General features: G+C 36.9%; 2 protein-coding genes across 4 annotated transcripts in view; one reads left to right on the forward strand and one right to left on the reverse strand.

Annotated features, from left to right (window-relative positions):
- Positions 1–18,463, forward strand: part of FXR1 (FMR1 autosomal homolog 1) — a 100,522-nt gene extending 82,059 nt beyond the window's left edge. The window contains exons 11-19 of the mRNA XM_085301229.1: positions 5,528–5,606; positions 8,200–8,309; positions 9,315–9,401; positions 10,272–10,479; positions 12,019–12,222; positions 12,930–13,130; positions 13,875–13,955; positions 16,476–16,567; positions 17,441–18,463. Of these exons, the coding sequence (XP_085157355.1) occupies positions 5,528–5,606; positions 8,200–8,309; positions 9,315–9,401; positions 10,272–10,479; positions 12,019–12,222; positions 12,930–13,130; positions 13,875–13,955; positions 16,476–16,567; positions 17,441–17,611 (1,233 nt within the window). The 3' untranslated portion in view covers positions 17,612–18,463. The remainder of the gene's footprint in view (positions 1–5,527; positions 5,607–8,199; positions 8,310–9,314; positions 9,402–10,271; positions 10,480–12,018; positions 12,223–12,929; positions 13,131–13,874; positions 13,956–16,475; positions 16,568–17,440) is intronic.
- A 1,552-nt stretch (positions 18,464–20,015) lies between these two features.
- Positions 20,016–24,904, reverse strand: DNAJC19 (DnaJ heat shock protein family (Hsp40) member C19). Of its 3 annotated transcripts, none has more exons than XM_085301226.1 (6): positions 24,799–24,904; positions 24,559–24,610; positions 24,188–24,261; positions 23,725–23,801; positions 22,243–22,313; positions 20,016–20,780 (listed from the first exon to the last, which is right to left on the reverse strand). In XM_085301226.1, the coding sequence occupies exons 2-6, from the start codon at positions 24,599–24,601 to the stop codon at positions 20,710–20,712; spliced, it is 336 nt and encodes a 111-aa protein (XP_085157352.1). In that variant the 5' UTR covers positions 24,602–24,610; positions 24,799–24,904; the 3' UTR covers positions 20,016–20,709. The 3 variants fall into 3 exon arrangements, with proteins under 3 accessions (XP_085157352.1, XP_085157351.1, XP_085157353.1); XM_085301225.1 differs by having other exon boundaries at positions 24,758–24,904; XM_085301227.1 differs by lacking the exon at positions 24,799–24,904 and having other exon boundaries at positions 24,483–24,572.
- Between the last annotated feature and the right edge of the window lie 27 nt (positions 24,905–24,931).

Genomic DNA, 24,931 nt, shown 5'->3' on the forward strand with positions numbered 1-24,931 from the left:
TCCCTTCTGAGGGAAAGTTCATTTGTTGTGGTCTTACTTGATTACAGTTTTTTTCAGAGTTCCTCTGCTGTACTTTGATCTTTTTTTTTTAGTTCATTTGTTTTTTTTTTTGCTGTGTGATATTTGGTCTTCCTCTGAACTAGCCAAATAAGTTAAGATACGTATCTCCACACCTTTTTATTTTGGAAAATTAATGCTAGATTTAGCAAAATAATGCTGGCTTGCTGCAGATTGGTTTGTGTGACTGTTATGACAGCACTTACGTTTTCTGATGTGCTTTAAGACTCACAAGACCCTTAAAATGTGACCTTGTCTTTGGACCAAAAGTATGGTCTGTGCAGGGGCTAAAAGAGTAGTTATGCAAGATGGCACTTTCACTGGGACCCTGTCAGCATTCCTTGAGGGTTTTTATCCCGTGGTACCAGCTCTACAGGAGCCACTTGAATCTCTAGTGTTAGCACTTCTAGAAGTCCTTGGTCATCTACTATTTCAAGATTCCTTGGTTTCAAATTACTCTCCATCCCTGTCAGGTTTATAACTTTCTAGCATCAAGGTGGAGGGTTATGGCTGTGATCTCTGGGTTAGTTGAAGTTGATATAGTTGAGAGGAGGGCAGACTGCCATTCGATAGTGTTTTACCCAGAATTCTTCGATTAGGAGGTAGGAACTCATTTTGTTTCAGGTGATCTGAGAGCTGAAATTCTTATCCTTTTGCTGGAAAGAAGCTTGTTCCACTGTTCTCACAGCAAACACGGTGGAGTCCCAGCTGATGAGTCTGTACATGCTCTTGGTGGCAGAATAGTGTTTTTTTTCCCTGAAGAAGGGAGGATTAGCAGGAGGGTTCAGTTGAGCTCTTACCATGACCCTTTAATACTCTCATAATGAGTTACTCAGGGTTCACTGGTATACTTACTTCTGTATTCCTCAGTATATCCATGAGGTGCTATGTCTCGGTCTTGGGAACCTTCAACACTTCTAGGCCATCAGAGTGATGAACTGCAGGTTGTTCTTGACTTAGTATTATCAGTTAAGTCATCTCCCACAATTTCCAAAGAAGAATCTGGCAAGTTTAAACACAGTAGGATATCCAGCCTATTCCAATCTTGAGCTCTTTATGAATGGTATGGAAGGGTTGTGACAGCCTCTCATATGCTAGCTGCTTACATCTGCAGGAGCAATTACGAATACCAGATGCCATCTGGGGAAAAAAAAAAAAAAAAAAAAAACCCTTTACACACGTCCAGCTTTGTCATTCCTGGAAACGATTGCTGCTTCTAAAAAAGCCAGGCAGTCTAAAAATACTCCACGTGACAAGATCATAAAGCATCTAGGTATATTTGCCTACTCTTTTGCCACTTTTCAGCTGAAGCTGGCAAGCAACCAGGCTAAATGGCTAAAAGCACTGGCAGACAATTTCGTGCCCAGRGACTGGGGGAGAGCAGTGATCCAGTATGATCCAGCAGCAATGTATCCATGTTGATTAGGGATTTTTGGACAAAGACAAGGAAGCAAATTCTGAAGAATGCTGGAAAGCTGTAARATTAGGAAGAAGTTAAGTTGTGAGACATTGTGGGAATGTGGGGTGTTCTGTTTGKTTTTTTTGGGGGGCGGGGAGGAGGAGATGTTTTTCCATGCTTGGCCAAGACTGCTTTGGTTCCAAACCTTCCAGTTTTGATACTTGTTCTAGAACTGCTTGCTTGTGATGCTTGTTATGGAGACCACAGCACCCTGAATTTCAGAACTTGAACACTGAGTGGCTCTCTGTACTCTTAAATTAAATCTTGTGCTTTCCCTGTGAAGGAGAGCTTCACTGGAAACTACAGTAAGGTTCCTGTTAGACTTGCTTGCTGGCAAAATGCACTGCATTCTTGTGCAGCTAGTAGTGCTTGAGCTTCTTTCCTATTACACAATTCTGTAAGATACTTATCTGTTTTGATAACTGTTCCTTTGAACAGAAGGATAGCAAGATGCTGCCTTTTTCAGGAGATTATTCCGCATTGCTTTTTTTTTCTTCAGAGAAGTAGTATTTCTCTAGGACCATTCCAGGCATTTTCATGAACTAAGTTCTGTTTAAACTGGGAGATTGTTTTAAACCTTGCATTGTAATGGAAAAAGCGCTGTTGCCTGACATAACTTAGAACTCTGGCTCTGTCATTATCTTCATGGGACTAGGCTTTTCAGGTGATTCACAGAGAAAGTCTACATTTAAGGAGGTCTAAGGTTTTACCATGGCTATGCCAAGACTTTGAAAACCTTTTCTCAGAAACTATTACAAGACTCCTGAGATGGATCTGCAGTTTGTAACAGGAATGCAGTCCACCAGATCTGCAGTGGTGTGTTTGTGTTAAGGAACACTTTCCCTACAATCTGCTGCCAGGCAGTTCTTGTTTCAGACTCTCATGTAGAGCTGTGCTGCTGCAAAGACAGCAGAAATAATGTTGGATGTAGAAAAAAACCCTGCATTTAATCTTCATATTAAAGATAGTGCAAGTAACCTGGAGATGTCTGGATTGTGTGAGGTACTACTTGGAGCTACCAAAGCCCCCTGAATGGACATACAGACTGTCACTCAAAGGTAAAAAGGTGATTACTATTAACTGAAATCCTTGCAGATGGTTTACTCATATGCACACTGACACCCTATTTACAATCGCTTTTCTTTTCTGAATTACTGTTTGGGAGGAAGTTGAGAATACTTTGCCCAAACCACCTTTAGGTACTGTATTTTGTTGGGATGAGAATATGTCACATAGGTTGTACTTGCACAAAAGTTTTGAGTGCTTGAGGCAAAGTTTAGATATGCATATGGTGTATTGGAGAACACCAGTTACTGGCAGTTATTTGTTTTATACTTTCTATTAACTAACTGCTTGTGTGAAAGCAGTCGCTTTTTCATCTTTCTTTCCTTGTGAAAGACCAAGTAATAAACATACCTATGGGGCAGGATGTTGTGAATTGGATAATTAATTGTGTCCTGTTAGTAGAGTTCATTGAAGGTGAAAATTTCTGTTGTGTTGATGTGTTTTTGTATCGTTTTAGGTGTTACTTTTTTTGTGTGCAGCATAGCCTCTGCTTCCTACAACCACCTTCTGTTGTTSTTCTTCTTTTTTTTTTTCTATGCTTTATTGCTTTTTTCATCATTTTAGAATCCAAATTGCCTATCTTTCCCCTTACTAGCATTTTGGCCTCTGCCAGAAATAGAGACTTCTGAAGATGGGTGGGGGGTAAGGGGGAGGTTCTGGGGAGTTTTGTTTCTTTTTTTTCCTTAAAAGGTGATAGGTGAGAGGGCTGAAATGTTAGTGTAAAAAGTGCTCAAACAGGTCTGTTGTTACTGACTAGATGTTGATAGTCATTTTCTAAAATCTACAGTTTGCTCCTTTTATTTTGAGGCTGTTGATTTCTTGTTTCAGTATCTGTTAAGTGCAATTAACAGAATTTTTTGTCATTTAACAGTAAAGATAAATATAAAATACAAAAGCGCATTTGTAAGTTCTCCCCACCAACCAATAACGGTGCCCTGTCTTGAAAAATATGCTGGAAATGAATTGTGGCCAGAAACCAATATTCTGTGTCAGGGTTGTCATATGCATTATGAAATGGAGATGATGCATGATGAGGACAGACTCCCTAGTGCAGTACACTATTTTTTGTAGTTAAAATAACCATGTTGCGTAGTATTCTTTATAATGACATATTTGCTTCTATCCTCCTCCTTAATAGATGTACTTAAGTGTATGCATATTTAGCTATATAAAGAGTGTAAATGTTAATATTAGAATATAATATTACAATATAGGGCAGTGATCACTAATTGTAGCTGAGGAGTGCTTGCTGCAACTTCATAAAGGTGTGATTTTGTTTGCTCTTTCCCTCCTTCACCCTTCCCCAAAACAAAATTTGGAGTCCCTGGTCTTGTTCTTGCTATGGGCTATTAGTTTTTCTTCCCTCTAGCAAATGGAAATAATGCAGAGATATTTATCCTAGCTGTTACTACAAGTCAGATTACTGAAGAGATGGTATATAACTCATTGCTAGCAATACCAAGCAATGCTGAATTTTACTGCTGATGCTACCACGGCATCTGCAATACTAGTCATGTCCCCTGCTTTATGCTACACTGTGTAACCCAGCTGGCATCACACTGCATTCTGCTTTTGCTTCCCATCAGAATAGGAGTGGTGCTACACGTCGGCTCCAGTAGAAAGGGGGTGGGAGGGGGGGAATAGAGGCAGGCCTTTCATCGCTTGTCATCCCCTCAGCTGGCAGTTGTCCTTCTTTCCAACAAAATCCTGAAGAAATGAGTAACTGTGCATATGGACTGGAAAGCAGGGAGGACATGCAAGGGAAGGAGAGATGAAGGGAGTCTCGATGTTACCTCAGATGTTACCCATCATGGGTTAAAATCCTGTAAGGGTCAGGTTACTGTCTTCTCAACGGAGTGCATTTGAGATCCCACTGGTCGGTCTTCAGTGAAGGAGATTGAAGGAGAAAGATCTTACCTACGTGCACACTTCTGAAATCTTAGTGTAATCCTGTATTCAAAAGTTCAGTGTGGAACTCTTGCACCATGGGAGACCATCATGTCTGTAACAGTATTGGATTTTTTCCATGAAAGATTCAAATGGAAGCCTACATTACCAGGTACGAGGGTTGCCAGGTCAGTCTTGTRCTGCATTTTCTTTTTCCCTAGATGTATATCTTATGCTGGCAATAGAGAGAAGTGGCATGCTCATTTTCTCCTCATTTTTTCCACTTGCGATCCCCGGAAAAACGTGGCAGTGCACTTGATCGGCACAAAAAGTTATAAATCAAATTAATGTTGCTGACAAAATAACTTCAATGATAGCATGCATCAGCATGCTAATCAGCTTAATTGGCATGTACTAGGAAGAACTGGATGCTTCCAAAGCCAGTTTTACTAGGAGAAATGCAGGGGTAAAACTGTAGGTTTATGGTTTGCCCATCTGTTTAGTTACTCATACAAAGTGGGATGAAATAAAAGTTGCTTGATCTAGRGTTTCCTTTAAATTAATATTCTTGTATGCTGAAATTTCTATGAATGCTGACAGGATGACTTAAAAGGTTATTTTCAGTAAAGAGCCTTTGTGGTAAACAAATGGACTCTAGATTTGGAAATTGTGTCTCTAGGTTTTGGAGAAAATAATATAATTAGGCATTTTTTTCCCCCAATTGATGTCTACCAGAGACTACTTCAAGATGGATCTGCAGGGTATTTTTAAGACTGGGCTTTCTTGTGATAAGTTGCAGAGGATATTTTCAAATGTCTTAAAATAGCATGAAAAAGTTATTTTATTCATTACTTGTGCTTTGCTTTGCTACTGAATTTACTCAGTTATTTCTCTATTCRTTTAGTTCTGAACTAGATGAATCTCATCTATATTCCTCCTTTTTTTTCCTTTTTTCTTTCTTTTTTTGTAGCTGTTTGGAAGACTTGCAGCTGTTGGAACAGAGTTTTATTTCTAACATACTGAATTCACAAATAAACTCAATTTTTTATTCATTTCCAGACTGCTGATGCAGTAAAAAAGGCTAGAAGTTACTTGGAATTTGTGGAGGATTTTATTCAGGTGCCCAGAAATCTTGTTGGTATGTAATACTGCTAAAACTTCAAAAATTGGGGAAAGAGAGCCTAATTAGCATGACTGTGCATAGAAGACTTAGATATTAGTGCGATATTTGATTTCTCCTTCTAAGCAGAAAGTGATTAATCTTTTAAAATAYGCAGCAGGGTTTATTAGGAGGCACTACATACATATTATTGATAACTTACTGTCAATTTTTACCCCACAGAATGGTTTAATTTTAACAGTTTCAGACTAGTACAATCTGATTTTARTGTTAAGATTAGAATTTCAGATGCTAGCAGAGCAGAGAAATTCTTTTGCAAAATTAACTACTCAGAAATGCTAAAACTAACTTGTACGATTTAATATGAAAGTACTACCTTGGAATAGCAAGAAGGACACAAAACAGTTCTGGTATCATTGCCCCCTTCTGGGTTCAGACTGGTTAGATGTGGTGTTCGGATGGTATTGAGCTGTTCTGTAAGTGAGCACTACTGTGAGAGTTCATCCTCAGTCTAGAAATGGGCATTTTTCCATTGCAGTTAGTTTTGTGAAAGTTGAATTTCCCAAGACTTGTAAATACATGTTAGGGTAGGTAGTTATAAACTGCTTGAAGATAGGTTTTACCTCTGTTTCCCCTTTCAGAGAAGAATGCATCTTTCCCAGTTCAGTCTTCAGTCCTTTTCCGTTTCGTTACCTCGTTCTGCTTTTACTTAGCTGCTTGTTGTGCTTTTAATCTCGCCGCTTCCTTCTCTACGTTACCTGTCCACAGGCAATGCAGGGATGAAGGGAGTGTTAGGAATGCAGATGTTGCACCTTACTCAACAACAGTTTGGACTATCCAAAGCAGAAATTAAAAACACAGCTTTTATTTTCTATAGTTTTGGGCTTAGGGATTGCTTATTAAGGATTATGTAATTTAAATAATTTATTTGCAAGCCGTTAAATTTAGACTTTCAAGGTGACCAAGTTAAGGTATGGTTTTTTTTTTTATAGGACCTGTAAAAATTACATATCTGATTCAACTTCCTGATTCTCTTTGACCAAATTTTAAACATTGTTTCAACCTATAGGGCTACTTAATTCTCAGCAGAGTAATTGTAAGTGTATACAGAACAAATTTTTTTCTGTAATCTCACTCGGCAAGCATAGCTGAACCAAGAACCTCTGCAGCTAAATCTAATYTGTTTTACAACTAGAATTTTTTTATGGGTTTTGTATGGCATTCTGATTAATGTGAACATGCCTGTATAGAAATCGCAACACTAGTCATAGAAACATACCCAACTGAGAAGTGGCCTGGAGTAGCTGTATGCTTCTGTGAAACAATCATATATTTTAAATTTACAATGAAAGCGACCATCTTGGCTAAATCCCCTAGGTCATTTACTTAAACAGAATAATATTTAGCTACATTTTCTGACGACAGCCAAGTTAAACTTAGAAGCGTGGGGAGTGTTCATGACTCAAGTTGAAGCTATCGCATTATGCCCGCTACGTTTCTCTCTGTACCGAGAGAGAAGAGTGCCATCTACTGAGCCACCAGTTTGAGCGACCGCAGCCTCTCAGGGCTGAGGACCTTTTCCCAAGTATTGGCTAACCATTAGCCATGGAAGAATGGCTAAGCATATAAGCAGTGTGGTTTATTTCTTGAGCTGTAACAGAACCGCTGTATAAAATAAGATTGTAGACTTAAAACTGTAAGGACTTTTTTTTTTTTTTTTCTTAATAAAGATCTTTAAAAAAACAAGGTGCTAAGCTGTTTGAGCTGTTGAGGGTAGATTCTTAATTCTTGACAGAATTCTTAACACTTCTGCACTCTATCATAACATCTACTATAAAGAATTCTTCTATGGAATTATTGTCAAACTTTGGATTGATATATCCTATTTTTTGAATGTTCTACCTTCCTTTACTCATAAATTATATTTAAATATTTTTAAGTGCTAGATAAATGTAGCAGGGATGAAGACGTGTTTTCATATAACTTTAGATTTAGGAAAAACTGAAGCTTTTGAAGAAGGATACAAATGAGTCAGTCACTCTTGAGATGTAAATATATGGGTTCTGAAGAACCTTTTTGTTTTAAATCACACATGATTTGAAAGTAGATATTTGAAAGATAATATGGAGAATATGKATAATGCTTATGTTTGTACAGGCCAAATTAAATTTTAGAAACAAATTGAGTAGTTTCTGACTATATTATTTTTAAGAGGCCTTCAAGTGTACATTGAGTTGGCAGTTTAAAATTACAAGAAAGCTTGTTTTTTTTTTTAACTCCTGACTTAGCACGTGCATTAATAATTTAATTCTGAACTGAAATAAGTTTAAATTTCCAATAGGCATCTGTAAAACTTCCATGTCATTTTAGTCTTAGTCTAGTTCTATTTGAAACTTGAATATAGTATTGGTCTTGACCAAAACTTGCCTTGTATATGCATGCATGTATATAGTTTGGATATCATACTGGCAGTTTTGGCCTGGTTTTCTTATAGCACAGTGGGGGGGTCAGGCTGCTGTTGCAGTTACGCTCTACATAACTGAAAATGTCAAGAGACCCAGTATGTTATTTTGCATGTTGGTTCAAAATTAATCATTTTTGCCCTCTGAAGGAAAAGTTATTGGAAAAAATGGAAAAGTGATTCAGGAGATTGTAGACAAGTCTGGAGTCGTGAGGGTGAGAATTGAAGGAGATAATGAAAATAAACTGCCTCGAGAAGATGTAAGTACTTTCTTCTTGTTTCCTGTAGCTATATTGGATTTTTTTTTGAAACCAGTAAYGTTGCATTTTTTTCACAAAAAGAAAACATAGTGTAGTATACGTAGAAGTTAAAAATTCGTGCGGCATGACTGAAATAAGATAAAATGTTAAATTAGGACATTGGAATGGGATCAGTGTTTCATTTTTGTATCATTACGCCATTCATAAACAGGCATCTTGGTCTGCGCAGCATTTGTCTTTTTTGACGGCTAACGTCTAATGATGCTGTGCATGTTACAAAAAGAACAAAATTGCTGTTCATTGGGACCCCTGCCTAAAAATGTTTAGGACGGACAGCAAATTAGCTGAGGTTTTTCAGGTGTCTGTGATTTGCATATTGGGATGGAGCCACGCTTGTGGATTGTTTAACAAAGCCAGCTTTATAACTTTTCTATGGGTATAGAGAGACATAAATTTTAAAAGTCTCTTCAGGCTGATATCTCCCAGTAAATTTTATATGAAACAATTCAAGAAATTTTTTTAAAGAGAATCTTGCATTTAGTAGCAAAAAYAAAATTTCTCCTTTGTGTACTGTAACTGCATAATACAGGAGCAATAATTTTAATATTTGCATATTTTAAGCCTATGAAGACATTAGACAAAAATCATATTGTAAGGTTTAATTGACCACTGGACATTTATTTTCTGGGGAGTCTTTCAGTGCCTGCCATGATGGAAACCTGTGCAGTGACCGTATTGTGATTTGTAGACAGTATGCATCAGGTTATCTTGACTGCTGGAATAGGTTGCTGGGGCTTCTAGACAGTCTTCAGTCCTTAACATATATTATATGCCCTGCCGTCCATATAATATTTGAGCTATTTTTAGTGCATCTGTGATGCAGCCCAAGATTCAGTCAGCATCTTTGATTATTACACTCATTTGTGTAATTTGAGCAGAACATTTATGTAGTTTTTTGTGATAATACTCTTTCTGAAAATAAGATTTGGCATCTTGTTTCTATAGGGAATGGTACCGTTTGTATTCGTTGGTACTAAAGAAAGTATTGGAAATGTCCAAGTTCTTTTGGAATACCACATTGCCTATCTAAAGGTAAGTGTTTAATTCTGTATTCTGGGAAAAAGAAGCTGTAAAGGAAACTTTTCTTGAAGTAATGAGATCCTTAACTTCAGTGGAATTGGTAATTGTTAAACTGTTCATCTGTAAATTGGGCACTGAAGCTCAGTGACTTGAACCCTCCTGAACCCTCCCTTGTGTATAGGTATTACATGAGCCTTTAATTACATGATTATGGTTACTTAGTACTGTTAGTGTTGAAATAATTGGACTATAAGCACTGTTCTATTTGACATTTTAGAAATGTTATCCATTTTTTGGTTCACATTAGTGTTAGGTTGTTGTGACCAATGCTTTGTTAGTGTAGAATGGAATATTTAATAGTTACACACAAACCAACTGTACGTATGCATGTATCCGTACAACTTTGATACACTCACAGCTACCAAATAGAACAGTTTAGTAATGAGTCATGAGAAAATTTGTTCTTTGAGTAAAAAGGTAYGTAGCATTTTATTAAAACAATTATCCATTAAAATCAGTTGGCTTTGTGTGGAGTCGTAGTGTCAGTTTGACAGAAGTAATGAATTTGAGCAGTGCTTCTTTGTCAGTTTGCCTTTCTTAGTTGACTTGAAAATGTGAGGCAGGATGTGGCTAAGAGAGATGATAGTAATCTCAAAAACAGTCTTTCAGCATGGTGATTTATGAGAAAATTTTTAGAGACTTCTTTAAAAACATAGATGCTGCAGAATAATTCGGTTCTGTTTCCAGTCAATTTCAAGGTGGTGTTGACTCTCCTAAAGGATTGCTGTTTTTTATGATGACTGTGTCGATAACGCTACACTGAGAGGGGAGGAATGGCATTTCTTCATCAGCAGTACAATGTTTCTATTTCTCTTTATGTAGGAGGTAGAACAACTAAGACTGGAGAGGCTTCAGATAGATGAACAGTTGCGTCAGATTGGTATGGGTTTCAGACCTTCCTCTGCTAGAGTTCCTGAAAAAGAAAAGGGCTATACAACTGATGAGAGTACCCTGTCCTCAGTACAAGGTTCCAGATCATACAGCGGAAGAGGGAGAGGTCGCAGAGGCCCCAGTTACACATCTGGTTACGGTGAGTTTTCTTGAATTGTAGAACATCTATTAAGTACTCAGTATATTCTTGAATTYATAACTGTTTTTAGACTTCTTGATGCTCAACATAGCTGAGCGAAGGTAAGGTTGAAAACTTAAAACGATAATTTTATTTTCATTAGGTTTACCTTCTTGATAAAATAAATTTTAAATTGAAAAAAGTGAAAGCAACTGAACTCTAGTAAGATGGTCTTCAATAATAGTTATATCATGCAAAGTTGAGAGCTACAGATACTGTCCAGGAGGCATAAGCCAAAAAAAAATCTGACTTTGCATTTATCTATTTTGGTTGAGGGATGTGTGTGTGTGTGTGTGTGGGTATGTATATATATGTGTGTGTGTGTCTATACACACACAGACATACTAATTAAAATCATTTAAAATGGAGGCAGTTACACAGTTTTCTTGGAATTTTGTTTGTGTTTTGGTCAGGAACTAACTGTTGGTTTAAGATTTAGTGATATATTCTGATGACCTTTTAAATTGACTAGCAACTGCTGCTTAGTTYTGTAAAGGGGTGAATGTCAACTTTTCATTCGGCAGCAGCACCCCAAGTAAAGACAGTTTGCGCTCAACTGTAGAAATGTTTCACAAAATAAGATAAATAGTTGCTCTGGTAAATAGAGAAAAGTAGAAAACCAAAACCTGTTTACTGACTAGAATAAATTACTCCTGTGCATATATAGCTTACAAAATCTTCCTTACAAAATCTGACGAGTGCTACTTTTGAGTTGCTTACTCTGTTGCTGATAGTAGCTTAAAGGATTGTGCCATGGTTGTCGGGTGAATTCTGATGATAATTCTAAGTRTATTACTTTGTATTTTATTTTATTCCTGATGAATTGTTGGACCAAACTGTAATGGATGTTCTTCAGGTTATTTATATACACCCAGTGTGTGTAATTTCATTTGGATTTTTTGTTTCCCAAATGGAGAGAGTTGCCTGCCAGAACCATACAGGTGTAAATATCTCTATTCCAGAATACTTAGTTGGGAGAGTTTCTTAATGCTTGAAGTAAATGGCAGGTGTTAGAGTTTAAGTAGCAAAAAGCTGTRTGCAGTTTGTTGCTCGGGAAGGATGGGGTATTATGTATGTTATCTAACATATACAGTTAAATTGTTCAAGCAGCCTTAAAATAGCTACAAGAGGTTGCCTAGCAACATCYGTTAGCTATAAGGTGGCAAAGTTGTCCTTGGGAATTTAACAGAATTGTCCAGAAACTCTGTCAAATGTCTCTAGCATACACACAGAAAATAGTATTTTTTTGTCCTTGGTTTATCTATGTACATGAATTACACAGTTTTATTTACATTTAAGCCTTTATTTGTCATGTTACTAAAAACAAACTTAGATTAGGAATCTTGGAAACTTAAGTTGCTTATCCTTTGTATGTACATATATATATATATCTGATATAACCAGTCATGTCGATTGAAGAAACTTCTTTGAGAATGTGAAACCAGAATATGATCCCAAACTTCGTATTCATCTTGAGTTTTCTTTTCTTTTTTGTACAAGGTACAAACTCTGAGCTCTCTAATCCCTCTGAAACAGAATCTGAGAGAAAAGATGAACTTAGTGACTGGTCCTTGGCAGGAGAAGATGATAGAGAGAGCAGACATCAGCGTGACAACAGAAGGCGTCCTGGAGGACGAGGACGCAGTGTATCTGGAGGTCGGGGACGTGGYGGACCTCGTGGCGGCAAATCATCCATTAGCTCTGGTAGTGTGTTTCAGATGCATTTTCAGATTAGTTTTCGTTCCCAGCAACTTCCTCTGTAGTCTCCCGCTACTTTAAAATGTTGATTTTTACATTATAATCTTAATATATTGGATTTCAGTAGAGTTGTGTGATAGTTTGTTGTCATACACTATGTGATTAGATTGCTATTCATTTGTGTTCTGCTTAYGATGATCTTCTCCATTTCCTTCCTCTGCTACACACAGATAATGACATTTATTAAAGGTTATAAATCTTGAGTATTTCATTTATGGTCACCTTTCCATTTAAGCTTGAGTTTAGATAAAAAATAACGAAGAAGTGGTAGTATGGCAGTTAATGTTTTATCAGAATTTGACTGTGCCAATTCATAGCAATTTAATAGTAGACTAAAGTACCACCCTGATAACAAAATGAAAAGTTACATATTTACAAATTAAACAGTTTTAAGTAAAAATCCCTTACCTATTTCCTTTAGAAATCATAGTGATGAAGTAATGCTTTGCCACACTAGTGTCTCAGAATATATACTGCTGGATTATAGAAGTAGTCAGATAGAAGGCAGCATGAAACCATAAATACAGASGTTCTGTATATTACACCTTTTTGTAAAATGCTTTTATATTTGGAAATGTAGAGTTAAATCAACATGGAAGTTAATTTCATGTAACTACAGTATCTTAGATGGAAACTTTTCCTTTTGCATTTAGTGCTTAAAGATCCGGACAGCAATCCTTACAGCTTACTTGATAACACGGAATCAGACCAGACTGTGGATACTGATGCTAGTGAATCTCACCACAGTAGTAACCGTCGTAGGCGGTCACGCAGACGAAGGACTGATGAAGATGCTGTTCTAATGGATGGAATGACAGAGTCTGATACAGCTTCTGTTAATGAGAATGGTTTAGGTATGTAGGCCATTTGTGAAACTTTTCCTTAGCAGAAACACGGTACTGCACTAGTAAAAATAAGTTTTGCTGAAGTTTGCAATTTGTTGATTGAAGGAAGACTCCTACCTCCATGGCTCTGCTATGAGTTCTGTTGTTTACTGAGCTGCGCTACTGTTCTTACATGTCTCTTATAATAACTGTCTGAAGGATATACCAGCATTTTTTGTGCTCAGTTAGTACTGCTGTTTTCAGAAACACAGTACTGTTGGATCAACATGCTATTTTGTCCTTGCTAGCCTCTGTCTCAGTTCAAGAAAGCTTGTTAAGTACCTGTTATTTTGTCTCTATCCAGCTTTTGCTTAYGTACTTTCCCGTAGTAAAGCCTCTTGATATGCACTGGGACAAGAGCATGATCAGTTGCTTAATAGTGTAGAAGCTTCTCTTTTAAGAGTTATGTGGCTAGGATTTGACATGTAGTTACTGATTTAATCAAGGAAATCTGAGGTCATTAAGCATATACTTAAATGACTTAAATGTTTTAATGAGCCAGGAGCAAAAAAGTAAAAATTTAGTTTTTAGATTATTTTGTATGCTTGCAGTATAAAATTACATTTTACTTTCAGTCTGTCTTATTTAGCTGTCTCTTTAACAGAAACAATTTTAAATGCCCCATCCTGAAACTGCTGAAGACTTTTTTTTTTTTTTTTTTTCCTCCCCCCTTAAATCATCAGAAATAGTTCATGGTAAACTTTGCAATTGCAGATGATAGTGACAAAAAACCCCAGCGACGCAATCGTAGCCGCAGGCGTCGCTTCAGGGGTCAGGCAGAAGATAGACAGCCAGGTAATTCGAGTGAAGCTGTGGATAATTCAGGTCAAAAGCATGAAAGAATGTTGTGTCTGCTGTTCTACATGTAATATATACAGCTGCATAATATAAAAAGATTAATAACTAATAAGACTACTAGATAAAGATGAAAGACATTTCTTATACTAGGAGAACTTACAAAAAATTAATACTAATTTTTAACTAACTTCTTGCTTGGAAATATAATTCATGCTTCTTATCCAGTTCTCATTGAAGTCAATAGTCAAACTTGCGTTGACTTCAGTGGTCCAGGATCAAGACTTAAATGAAGGTTCATGCTCTGCACTTACTTGCATCTGTGCACTTGTGTTGAATGTGACACAATCTTTTCAGCACTGGCTGAGAAGCAGAGTTGGAGTGGCAGGATGTATGTGCCCTGGCAGAGCAGTGTGAGGGAACTTACATGGTATCTGCCGGTCCTGTGCCTGTATCAGAATGCTGCTGTCAGTCTCTGGCTTTTGTGAACATCCACAAATTGAGGGTGGGAAGGAGGGGCAATTTAAATGAAATTGCATGTTTTCCATTTTTCATTGTTGTGGCTTGCTGCATTTCCTTTATGTGCACTAACACTTGAAATGTTAAAGGTGAACTAGCTAATTTTCAATATAATGCCTGGTTTAGAACATGCTTATAAATACATGTCCTGTAGTAGTGACAGAAGGTCTTAGGCTGACAGGCTCAAAACTTGACCCATACTTGTTTTCTTTTCATCTGTGGCTCTCATATTGCATTTGACTTGGTAGAAAAAAAGTTGTTGCTTTACAACAATTAAAACTAAGAAAAAGGCAAGTAGCTCATCGCTTTTGAGCGCTCCACAGTTTTGTCAGAAACAGATAGGAGTTTATAAAGAGAGGGGGAGGAGGGAAAAGTAAAAACAGGTTTCATCTTTTGCTTTTGAGAAACTAATTTTAGCCAGAAATGTAAAGGGATGCTAGTCATCTCTACAAAAGCTGTGGTATTTCTCTTAAAACTGTTTGTCTAGGAACAAAGCAAAACTCCCAAAAGTGGAGTTACCATTTTTTTCTGACAGTTTTAGAGTTCTCAAATGTTTTTAAATAAAACAGTAAGAGCCCTGGTAGGTAAGGCTGTACACTTTGTGGAAAAACGCTCTACTGATATAATCTGTTCATAAACTTCTATTAAGTTGAAAGTGAGCACAATTAGAACGGAATAGTAACTAAACTCTTTTCCCTAAATTCTGTTAAGATTCAGTTATTTTGACTTAGTGGAAAGCTGCTTTATATAAGCAAGTATTTAAACCTATCAATGTACTTCAGTCATTTAACTGTATTGACTTCTGTTGCTGTACGTTTAGGTTCCTACTTACAAGTATGAATGTTAAAGATTCGGTCGGTTACACCATGTGTGTAAAACGTATCTTGCCTTTATATTATAGGAGTTGAGTACAGAACACCATTTTAGGGAACTGTGTCTCTGAATGCAGAAGCTTGTGGTCTCAACAATTATGCAGGAATCCAATTGTAGCGTCTAATTAGTGTAACAGAAAAATCATGTTTTTTCTTTAAATGCTAGTACAAATCTCTTAGAAAATCATTGCCAAATCCAGAGAAATAGTTCACCTGAATGCATGATATACTAAATATAATTGATTGTACTGTTCAGTAGATAATGCTTGCTGACTCTTAATATGCTTCAGCTCATCAAAAATACGAATGTGTATTTAAATTCATAGTACTCTGTATTCTAAAAATAGACTCTTAATTGTTGTGGTTATGAGAGGGCGGGATAAGACAAACCCTGGCTACAAGAACATTCGCTGAGGTGGTAAGAAGAGATCAGAAACCCCCTGTCCAGAGTCCAGTAAGTGTGGCCATAGCAGTGCACACGTGGCTCTCCTGCTTTTGAATACAAGCTAGCTCATACAGAGCCAGTTTCAGTGTCTGTTCACGTATCACTTTTAATCCACCCACCCATAAGCCGGAGCTGACTATGTGGATTGCCTTTTGAATAACAGGAGGGTGAGTTCTCTCGCTGATTGCTTCATGAAGTAACAAAGATTTGAATGCTACTTTATCGTAAGTGACGCTATAATGTTGAACCTCCCCTCCCCTAATTCTTTCTGTATTTTAACCTACCTTTATTTTACTAGTGTGAAATTTTTCATTATTCAGGGTAGTAAAATTCCAGTAACGAATACAGTCTATAAAGGACATGCAGTCTGATGTCTTTAAGTGCTTTCCAAATCCAGTATAGAAAGCCCCCCTTTTTCCAATAAGATACACAATCAGACCAGACTTAGTTCCTTTTATTTAAGACTCTGCCTTCAGGTTATTACCTGTTAGCACTGATTTTGGTGAAAATCTGTTAACAGAATCAAAATGATTCTCGCTATGTAGCTGATACTGAAAGTGTGAAGAAGGCCTTTTGTAACATGTTTCCCAGTTATAGCATAACTTGTACAGAAAAGCCGTATGATGCTGAATGCTAAATTAGACTTCTAACATTAGTGTCATCTGTACATTTTTCCTTGAACAGTAACAGTAGCTGATTATATATCACGAGCTGAATCTCAAAGTAGACAAAGAAACCCTCCAAAGGAGACGCTAGCCAAAACCAAGAAAGAAGCGGTAAGAGAAAGAAGAGTTATCTTTATGGATATTTCCTTTGTTTCTCTCTTCCCATGCAGCAGTGCAAAACAGTAAAGACGTGTTTGGCTCAAGTACCAGTGGTGCTGTTCAAAAATAAATCATTAAAAGCAAAAATGGCAAGGAAAAAAACAAAATTGAGCATTGACTTGTAAAGTATCGGTGCAGATTTTTAGCATTATGCTGGTTACTAAAATGAGGGGTCTTTATTCTAGAATAATGTACTGACTGATGTAACATTAGAGCATAAAATGTGAAAACTAACATCAGTCTCACTGAGTCTTCAGAGTTAAGTTTCAAAGCATTCTATAAATAGAGGAAACTGGGGAGCAGTTCAGTGACTTACAGAAACTGTTTTGCAAAAACTTAATATTACAAAGATTTTATATTTGAAATCTGTTATCCTTACAAGTGGCATTTCCTGTCATGAAAAATAATTTTCAAAATTGAATAAAGCAGAATTCTTGCCACAAGTTACTCTGGAGTTTAGCAAAATAAGAGATATGTTTTTTCGTATTTGATTAACAAAAATCTAATCTTACTCCCATTAAAAGTCTGTTTACAGTATAAAACTTATCTCCTAAGTTAACGCCTTCAGTCCCATAAAGAAATGGAAATTGTGAAGTAAAACATTGTCAAGGGTATGCTGTCTCGAAGTTACCTTTGTTTGCTTTTATCTATCCTTTTATCTATAGGATCCTGAAGTATCCTATAAATTATCAGCTAATGATGGGATATGGGCACGGGTAGACAACAGGTGTCCCCTACTGCAAAGATGCTGGGGGAGCTGCTGTGAAATTCAGTTACATTCTACATCTCTTTTGGTGGAATTTTAACATTGTTTTCTTTTGTTAGGCTAAAGATGTGATTGATGAAAACAGCCCTTCTGAAAAGGCAGTGAATGGTCCTGCTACAACTCCTGGAGATGAGCCTTCTAAACTACAGCACAGTCCTGATGAAAAGAAAGTTACAGTACAAGAGGAGGGAAATAATCAGGAAGAAGCAGTGCTGAATGGCGTTTCATAAACTGAAGTTCCTAGTTTACAGTTCTTTTACATTACATTTAAAATAGTGCTTGTATAAGCTTGCCAAAGATAGAATATGGATCGCCAGTCTTGACACCGCACTTTCAGTTCCTCCATTTTGGAATACAGAACGGGGAGGGATCCTGAAGAAATCATATGTTAAACATACTTTGACACCTACTGTGTTATAAATATATCATCAGATGTGCCTTGAGATAGTATATGTAACATTTAAATAAACAAAATTGCTGGCTATAGGAAATGTTATTTTGTTTTCAAAATATGGCAAAGATGTGAGGGGGATCCCTAACATAATACTCTTTATGAAAGCATTAGCTGCTTTTGTTACATTTTTAATAATATGCAACCACTTCTTCACCTGAGGAATACTAGAAAGAAATGCAGTCTAAAATATTTTGCACTGAAATGTAATTTCTCCATTAGTTTAGTCTGGAAACTGGTCTGTTTTAATACATGTTTTTTAAATGCTGTATGTAGAAGAAAAATCTGCAGACCACTGGAATACATTTGTTAAATTCTCATAATCTGCAGGGATACTGGGTGACATTGGCAGTGACTGTTCTACATTGAGGCTTTGTTTGGTTTATTTATTAAACTGTACAGTATTTAAAAATCAAACATAGCTTTAGTTAACACTAAGCTGAATTAGTCTTGTCCATTAAGACATAACCTGAACTACTGAAAAGATCAATTTCCAGAAAGTTTATTCTGTATAAACTACATATGTTAGTCTTTAGTAGAGTATTTTTATTTTTGTTTTGGTTGTTTGATGTGCAATATGTTTTTTTTTTTTGTATGCTGGTAGTAAAAGAAAATAAACTTTGATCTTCCATCTGTTGACTGTTTCTATTAAAAATTTAAATTACCATTTACTTAAAACTGTCAAGCTGTTAACACTATTGAAACTTGTTTGCCAGGCAGCTTGAACTTCTAACACTTTTGGAGGGTTTTTTTCCTTACATACTCACCTTGCATTCTTCAAGGTGATGCTATAAAACATCAGATAATACATCTAAAAAACTTACTTGCATTCTTCAAGGTGATGCTATAAAACATCAGATAATACATCTAAAAAACTTACTTTTTTTTTAATCTGGAGAACTGGGTAACCTGACTAACATACGTAGGAATTAACAGATAGTTTTTTTAATTGAGAAACTAGAAGCATGACATACTAATGGATCTTTTCAGGTACGTGAGCAAGAACAAGGTAGTAAGCACAGATGTGACAGAGGGGAAAAAAGCTGGGAAGCAAGGGATGTTATAAGAAGCTAGAAAAACTGCRGGTAGAGCTGACTGCAAACTTGAAAGAAAAAAAATCTTACCTGATCTGGTCAGAAGTGAGTTGATAAAACTTAAAAACTTAGAAATCTGCTTCCTGCTGCTCATTAGCGTTGCCCACAAACAAAAGAGAACAGATAATTTTATCACAATAATGATCAAAATTAAATGCCTGGAAGCATGTTTTAGCTGCTATACTCAATTCAACTAGTTTTGTGTATGTGTTTCATTTAAGGAGATGGGGGAGTTCTTGGTATGATGTAGAAGTGTTGAGACCCATTGACAGTGTTTCCTTGTGGAGAAAAAAATGCAGTTAAATGTTACAGCTCTAAAGCAAGCATGAGCCTGTTGAATGATAATAGGTACCACAGGTGTGGAGAAAACACCCCTCTTCCACCCTGTTTTTAAAGGTGCATTTGAAAATGGTCAATACTATTGTGTTGGAAAGAACTTACTTGAGTAGCCTGCTCTTTCTGTATAGACCCTGAAAGATTCATTTTCTGAATCTGCCGCATAGCGTTGTTCTTTTTTCCCCACATTTATTTTCTGCTTCAAGTTCTACAGTAAAGCACAAGTTATCCCTCTTCTCTGTGGTTTCTAAACATTTTCTACTCTGTAYGTAGTGTTAACTGATTTGATCCTCTCTTAATACATGTAACTTCTCCTTGATGGTTAACTTTCCCCTGAATATAACTAGTCTGCAGTAATACAGCTACATCAAAGGCAAAGTTGATACAGAGGATGTACAACTAGTTGCACTATTCTTGTTGAAATACCCAGGCATATTAAATCTGGAAAAAGGCAAGTTCTGAAATTCAATGTGTGTATCTGTGGATGGTGTCAACAACAACATAGCTATACAGCAGTTTTACCTCAGTTGCAAAAAGACTGACAAGACTTTTGCAGAATGACTGAACTCTTCAGCACTAATTCAGATACACAGGGTAACACTGGTGTATGCTTGGCTCCTTGTAGCCTGATAAAAGCTCAAGTATCTTAATTGATTTACATAAAGACTTCCTGTTTCCTAATTAATATAAATGCAAACCTCCAGTATGCGAATGCTGACTTTGTAGCGTAAGATAATGTATGAAACTACAATATTTGTATTAAAAATTTAGTTTTATTAAATGCTATAAAAATCAAATTTTGGTAATAACTGGAAAACTTGGCCCATTCCAGATCAGTAACACAAAGTAGCTGAACCAGCCTTTTTTTTTCCCCACAAGGCACATCAGCTAAGTACATTCAGTATTTTATGCTTTATTTCTTGAATTAGAACTGACCAGGTAACTATGCTAGTTCTTTCTGTGCAAAAAACACCTGTTGATTCATTCCCTCCCTCCTTTCCCATAAACTCTGTTTCTGGAAGACCTTCTTCATCAGTATCCTCAGCATAGGCTAACTTAAGCRTACTGAAGAAAAACAGGGTGAACTTGAAATACAGCTAGTTTAATAAAAGGCCAACAGCACGTCAGTCTATCTGTATCCGGTAACATGCAAAAATAATTGTCCAAACCAGGTTACTGCTATATGACACTGTGAAAATACTGCAGAGTGGTAGATTTTTTTTACTTCAACCAAAGAGTAGCTTTAAAAAAACTTCCAAGCCTTACTCCCTCAGGTACATTCTCAAAAGTGACTAAGTGGATRAGGAAGGGAAATACCTCTCTGGATTTCTCCCCCACCTCCAAGTTTAATTTATACCAAGTCAAAAGACTAACATTGCAACTTTCCTTAAGTCATTTATCAAAAATACTCATTTACATGAACAAACTGAATTACTGCCTCCTACATTCATTTTTTAGCTTGGTCTTCCAGTAAATCTTTAGCTTCATTGATTTTGGCTGCCACATACGGAGAGCCACCTAGAAGAAAAATAAACTCGTATCACATTATAAGAAAAAGAACACCCTTTATTTGTGTGTCATTACTAGTGGTACACTATGCACACCAGCAAAAAAGGTGTGACTACTGTTTGAAAGGTATTCAAGTTAAAGAACAAACTGCATTACGACTGAAGCCATGAACAATTACATGTGGAATGACTGCAGTACTTAATCCTGCCTACTGCGCCTTCCTGTTAGGTTGGAGTTTTGTTTCATTTTAATGGATTGTTGCTTCTCCATTTTTTAATCAATCATGCTCCTTCCTACTGCTACTGTTCCTTCCTGTTAGGCTGGAGTTTTGTTTCATTTTAATGGATTGTTGCTTCTCCATTTTTTAATCAATCATGAATTAATTGGTCACTAAAACTTAGCATGAAAAAAGAAAATTTGTGAATACAGATAGTTAAATTAGCAATTTATTGCAGACAGTTAGCAAATTTCATTAGAATACAGTTAAACTAGCAGGCATGCAGATAAACCTCTCAAATCAAGGCCAGAATATGGGACCACTGCTGTACAGATGAACTCATTCTGTATTTGATATACAAATGACTTATGATGATACTGAAATAGATTCCACAGTGCAGGTGCACCAAAATCATACTTGATCATGAGATGCGCAGATTTGTAGTGTGTACTAAAATTTCTCCCTTAATTTACTTCAAAGCTTTAGTTTAACTTAGGTCAGGTAAAACATGTAATATGCTCATTAAGAGTCTATTTATGTTTCAATAAAGTTAACCTCAAAGTAATTTCAGCTAGATGCTATCTATGCATAGCTCAAGGATGATTTTTGGATTTAAAGGCATATAAGAAGCAAAATAATTAAGTTCATTAGTCACTTTAAAGGAAGCGATTCTGCCTTCCAAGTGAGGATCAGTAAGTTAAATGCCAAGCACTACTGCATGATTCTGACTCACTTAACTTAGGAACGGGTATGGCTGACTTAAGTTACTAACTTTAAGCATAACTAGATTGTGAGCCTTCAGACTATGACAGGCAACAAAACTTCACAGGATGTGATGAAGATGTTTAGCATCTTCAACAGTGGCAGAAAACCCACTCCTTTACTTGTTATTTACAGAGATTGATCAATGAATCCAAATAGAAACTCGTGTGATTGATAGAGAAAAATGCACAAACATATGCTGGTCTATCATCTAGAATTAATGTGATTTTAAGTCTCATTGTAAAAAGCAAATTGTATTTTCAACTGATAYGCACAGAAGATACAGAGCAAGAAACAAGCTGACGCACCAAAAGTTGTGCGCTTGCTTTAAAGCATTCAAATACAAAAATACACTACAAAAACCACAAGAATTCACTAAGATTTGTTTTCACTTTTTTTAAGCAGGCAAGGTAACCATATTTATTCCCTATAATGGTATGGGTCCTTTAATCTGGGCCAAAATCAGGTATTAGGTGACTCATTTTTACTTACCTTTATCTGGATGATTCAGAAGCATGATCCGCCTATGAGCTTCTCTAATTTTATTTCTATTGGCTGTAGGACTAGTTTAAAGAAGAAAAAAGAAATGACTAGAAGTAATCTTATAAACATTGGAAGGAACCTCTTACCCATCCACTGTGTGGCTTAAGCCTATGTTTTTCCTTTCTATTATTGACATATAGCATGTAAGTCCTRAAGAGGGTTTCTAAGGTTTTTCCAGAATACCCTATGCCTGAAGACTTTCTATGATGATCTAATAAGCCAGGGAACATTCACTCACACTTGGAGATCAGAAAAATAAATAAATAAATAGGGCCAAGGGCAAAATATTTGAAAACCATTTTGGTAGCAACTGAGCTCCTTCTAAGATCAGTAACAGTTATCCTGGCACTGCAGTATCTCAAGAGTGGTTCTTTTATTCAGCTCCCACTGATACTAAGAGAATTACAGCATCTTGCAGAAGCAGCTACCAAAGGCAAAATCCCATAGTAAATGTAACCATAACACTGCAATGTCTACCCCAGAGATGGCTTGCCCTGTCAAATGCCTGTGCGAATTCATCCTGAACTTGAATGTTCAGGAGAAAACAAACAGAACTCTGCTGTAATGTTTTTATTGGGGCTCTATTCATTAGAGCCTTTCCAAAGGCTCCTGAGGGGAAAAGAAAAAAGATTTTTTTTTTAGATCAAGTTTATGTAAAAAAAAGTCTTGAATACAAACTTTCCAATTGGAAATTGCCTTAAAAGATAGATGGTTCTTACTACATAGCTAATTATCTCCTTAGATAAACTTGTGTATTTCATCTCAGACTTTTAATTTTTGACACAAATCCTGCAGACTACCATATTTGTCTCCAAGGTTTTCTGGAAGTGAAACTACATGTGCAAGAAGGCGTGCAGCCTCCTTCAYGCTGGATCTGAAGTTCACCAGGAACAGCTGTCATAACCACAAGCAGCGTAACCATGCTCCCCATACAAAAATAAACCCAAGACTTCTTGAAAATGGCAAATTTACCAGGACCTGTATGTAGCTCGTGAACATGCTCAGGATTTGTAGATGTACAGCAGTCCAGTTACATTTAGCTTTAAGCATGCTATCATACAGCAGAGAATCCCAGGCAAGCATAGAAAATCCCCAAATGCCAAGCACTRATAAATGATTCTGACTCACTGAAGTTAATGATTTAGAAACAGCTATGGATGATTTAAGTTACTAATGTTAAGCATAACTAGATTGTGAGCCTTCAGACTATCACAAGCAGCAAAACTTCACAGGATGTTTCCCAAATATTCCTGACTGGTGGGGGGAGGGGGGGAGGGGAGGAGGGGAGGAGGGAGAAGGCACATTCCCAGGGRAAGCTGGGCACAGGACAGTCTTAAGCATTGGCAATTATGTACTGTTCAAGCCAGGCCAGCAAGTAGATAACACCATATCCTTGTTTGTACCCTACATTTCTAATAAATTTCCTTTTACCTTACTCCTAGTATTAAAGCTGCTTCTCGTTTAGTCATTTTGGGTTCAAATCCACCTCTGTAATAACCACTGAAGGCCTGAAAAACGAAGATGCATTAATTCAACAAAAAAAGTTACATAAGTTAAATTACATTGGGCTAAACAATCAATGGATTGTTTAGCTAAGGCAACTCTTGCCTTACTAGCTACTGAAGCTTTTAGTCTCCTAGAGTTTTGTGAAGTTCTTTTGAACTAGTAATAAGAAATTCAGTTGGAATATCATTATTTAACAAGTACTGAGTAAGACTTGTCAAAAACATCTTCTCTATTGATCAACTACCATTAAAATCACTGAGATTAATGGATTTTCTCCTAATATTAAGCATAATTTTGTTAATAATAATTAATGCTATACAGAGACAAAACAGTCTGTAACCTGAGTAAACTTTTGCAAATAGATGCTATAGATAAAACAAAAACTTACAGATTTTGGTAGATTCTGAAGTGCTTGTTTTACTTGTGGCTCCACTTGCTTCATAGCTTTTAACACATAACGACCTTAAAGAAATTAGTGTTTAAGAAGACTAAGTATTTAGAAATCAAGTTGCATAAGCTTTAGAAAYTCAGTCTGGTAATTTTTGGAATAGAATGTGGAATAAAGCTATTTTGCAACATAAGAAAAAAAGACTTTGATCTTTTGTTTAATTATAGCCTGGTTTCTCAGTAGAGCCTCTCCCAAAACAGTGTCCTCTATCAGCTAATAAAATTATACTAACTACCTTAAAATGCATCAGTCCTGAAACAGGCAACGCGAAGCACAACTGTACGTTCAGTGTCCTCACATCTTCTACAAACCTGCAAATCCAGCCGCTGCTATGGTCAGGCCAACTGCTACCATCGTGCTAGCCTGTGAAGGAGAGAAATGAGAGTAACTGCTTACCAGAGGAGAAAAAGGAAAAAAGGGGAAAAAAAGAAGGAAAAAAAGAAGGAAAAAAAGAAGAAGCCTGTCCCTATTATCGGGTTGAATAAATCCATTCACAAGGACTCGACTGACTTCAACACCACGGCCAGGGAAACTGCTGTGCTGCGGTTTACCGGAGCTCCAGTGGTCTAACGAGCCGCCCGGGGACGCCCAGAGCCGTCCTGCCGCTCGCACGCGGCCTCAGGGGCCGCGCAGAGCCCGAGGACACGGCAGCGGCCCCGCTGCGGGCTGCCAGGCCGCTCCGCG

The sequence above is a fragment of the Rhea americana genome, unplaced genomic scaffold, assembly GCF_003343005.1.
Source record: "Rhea americana isolate MKP2758 unplaced genomic scaffold, rheAme1 scaffold_174, whole genome shotgun sequence".
NCBI classification, from domain to species: Eukaryota; Metazoa; Chordata; class Aves; order Rheiformes; family Rheidae; genus Rhea; species Rhea americana.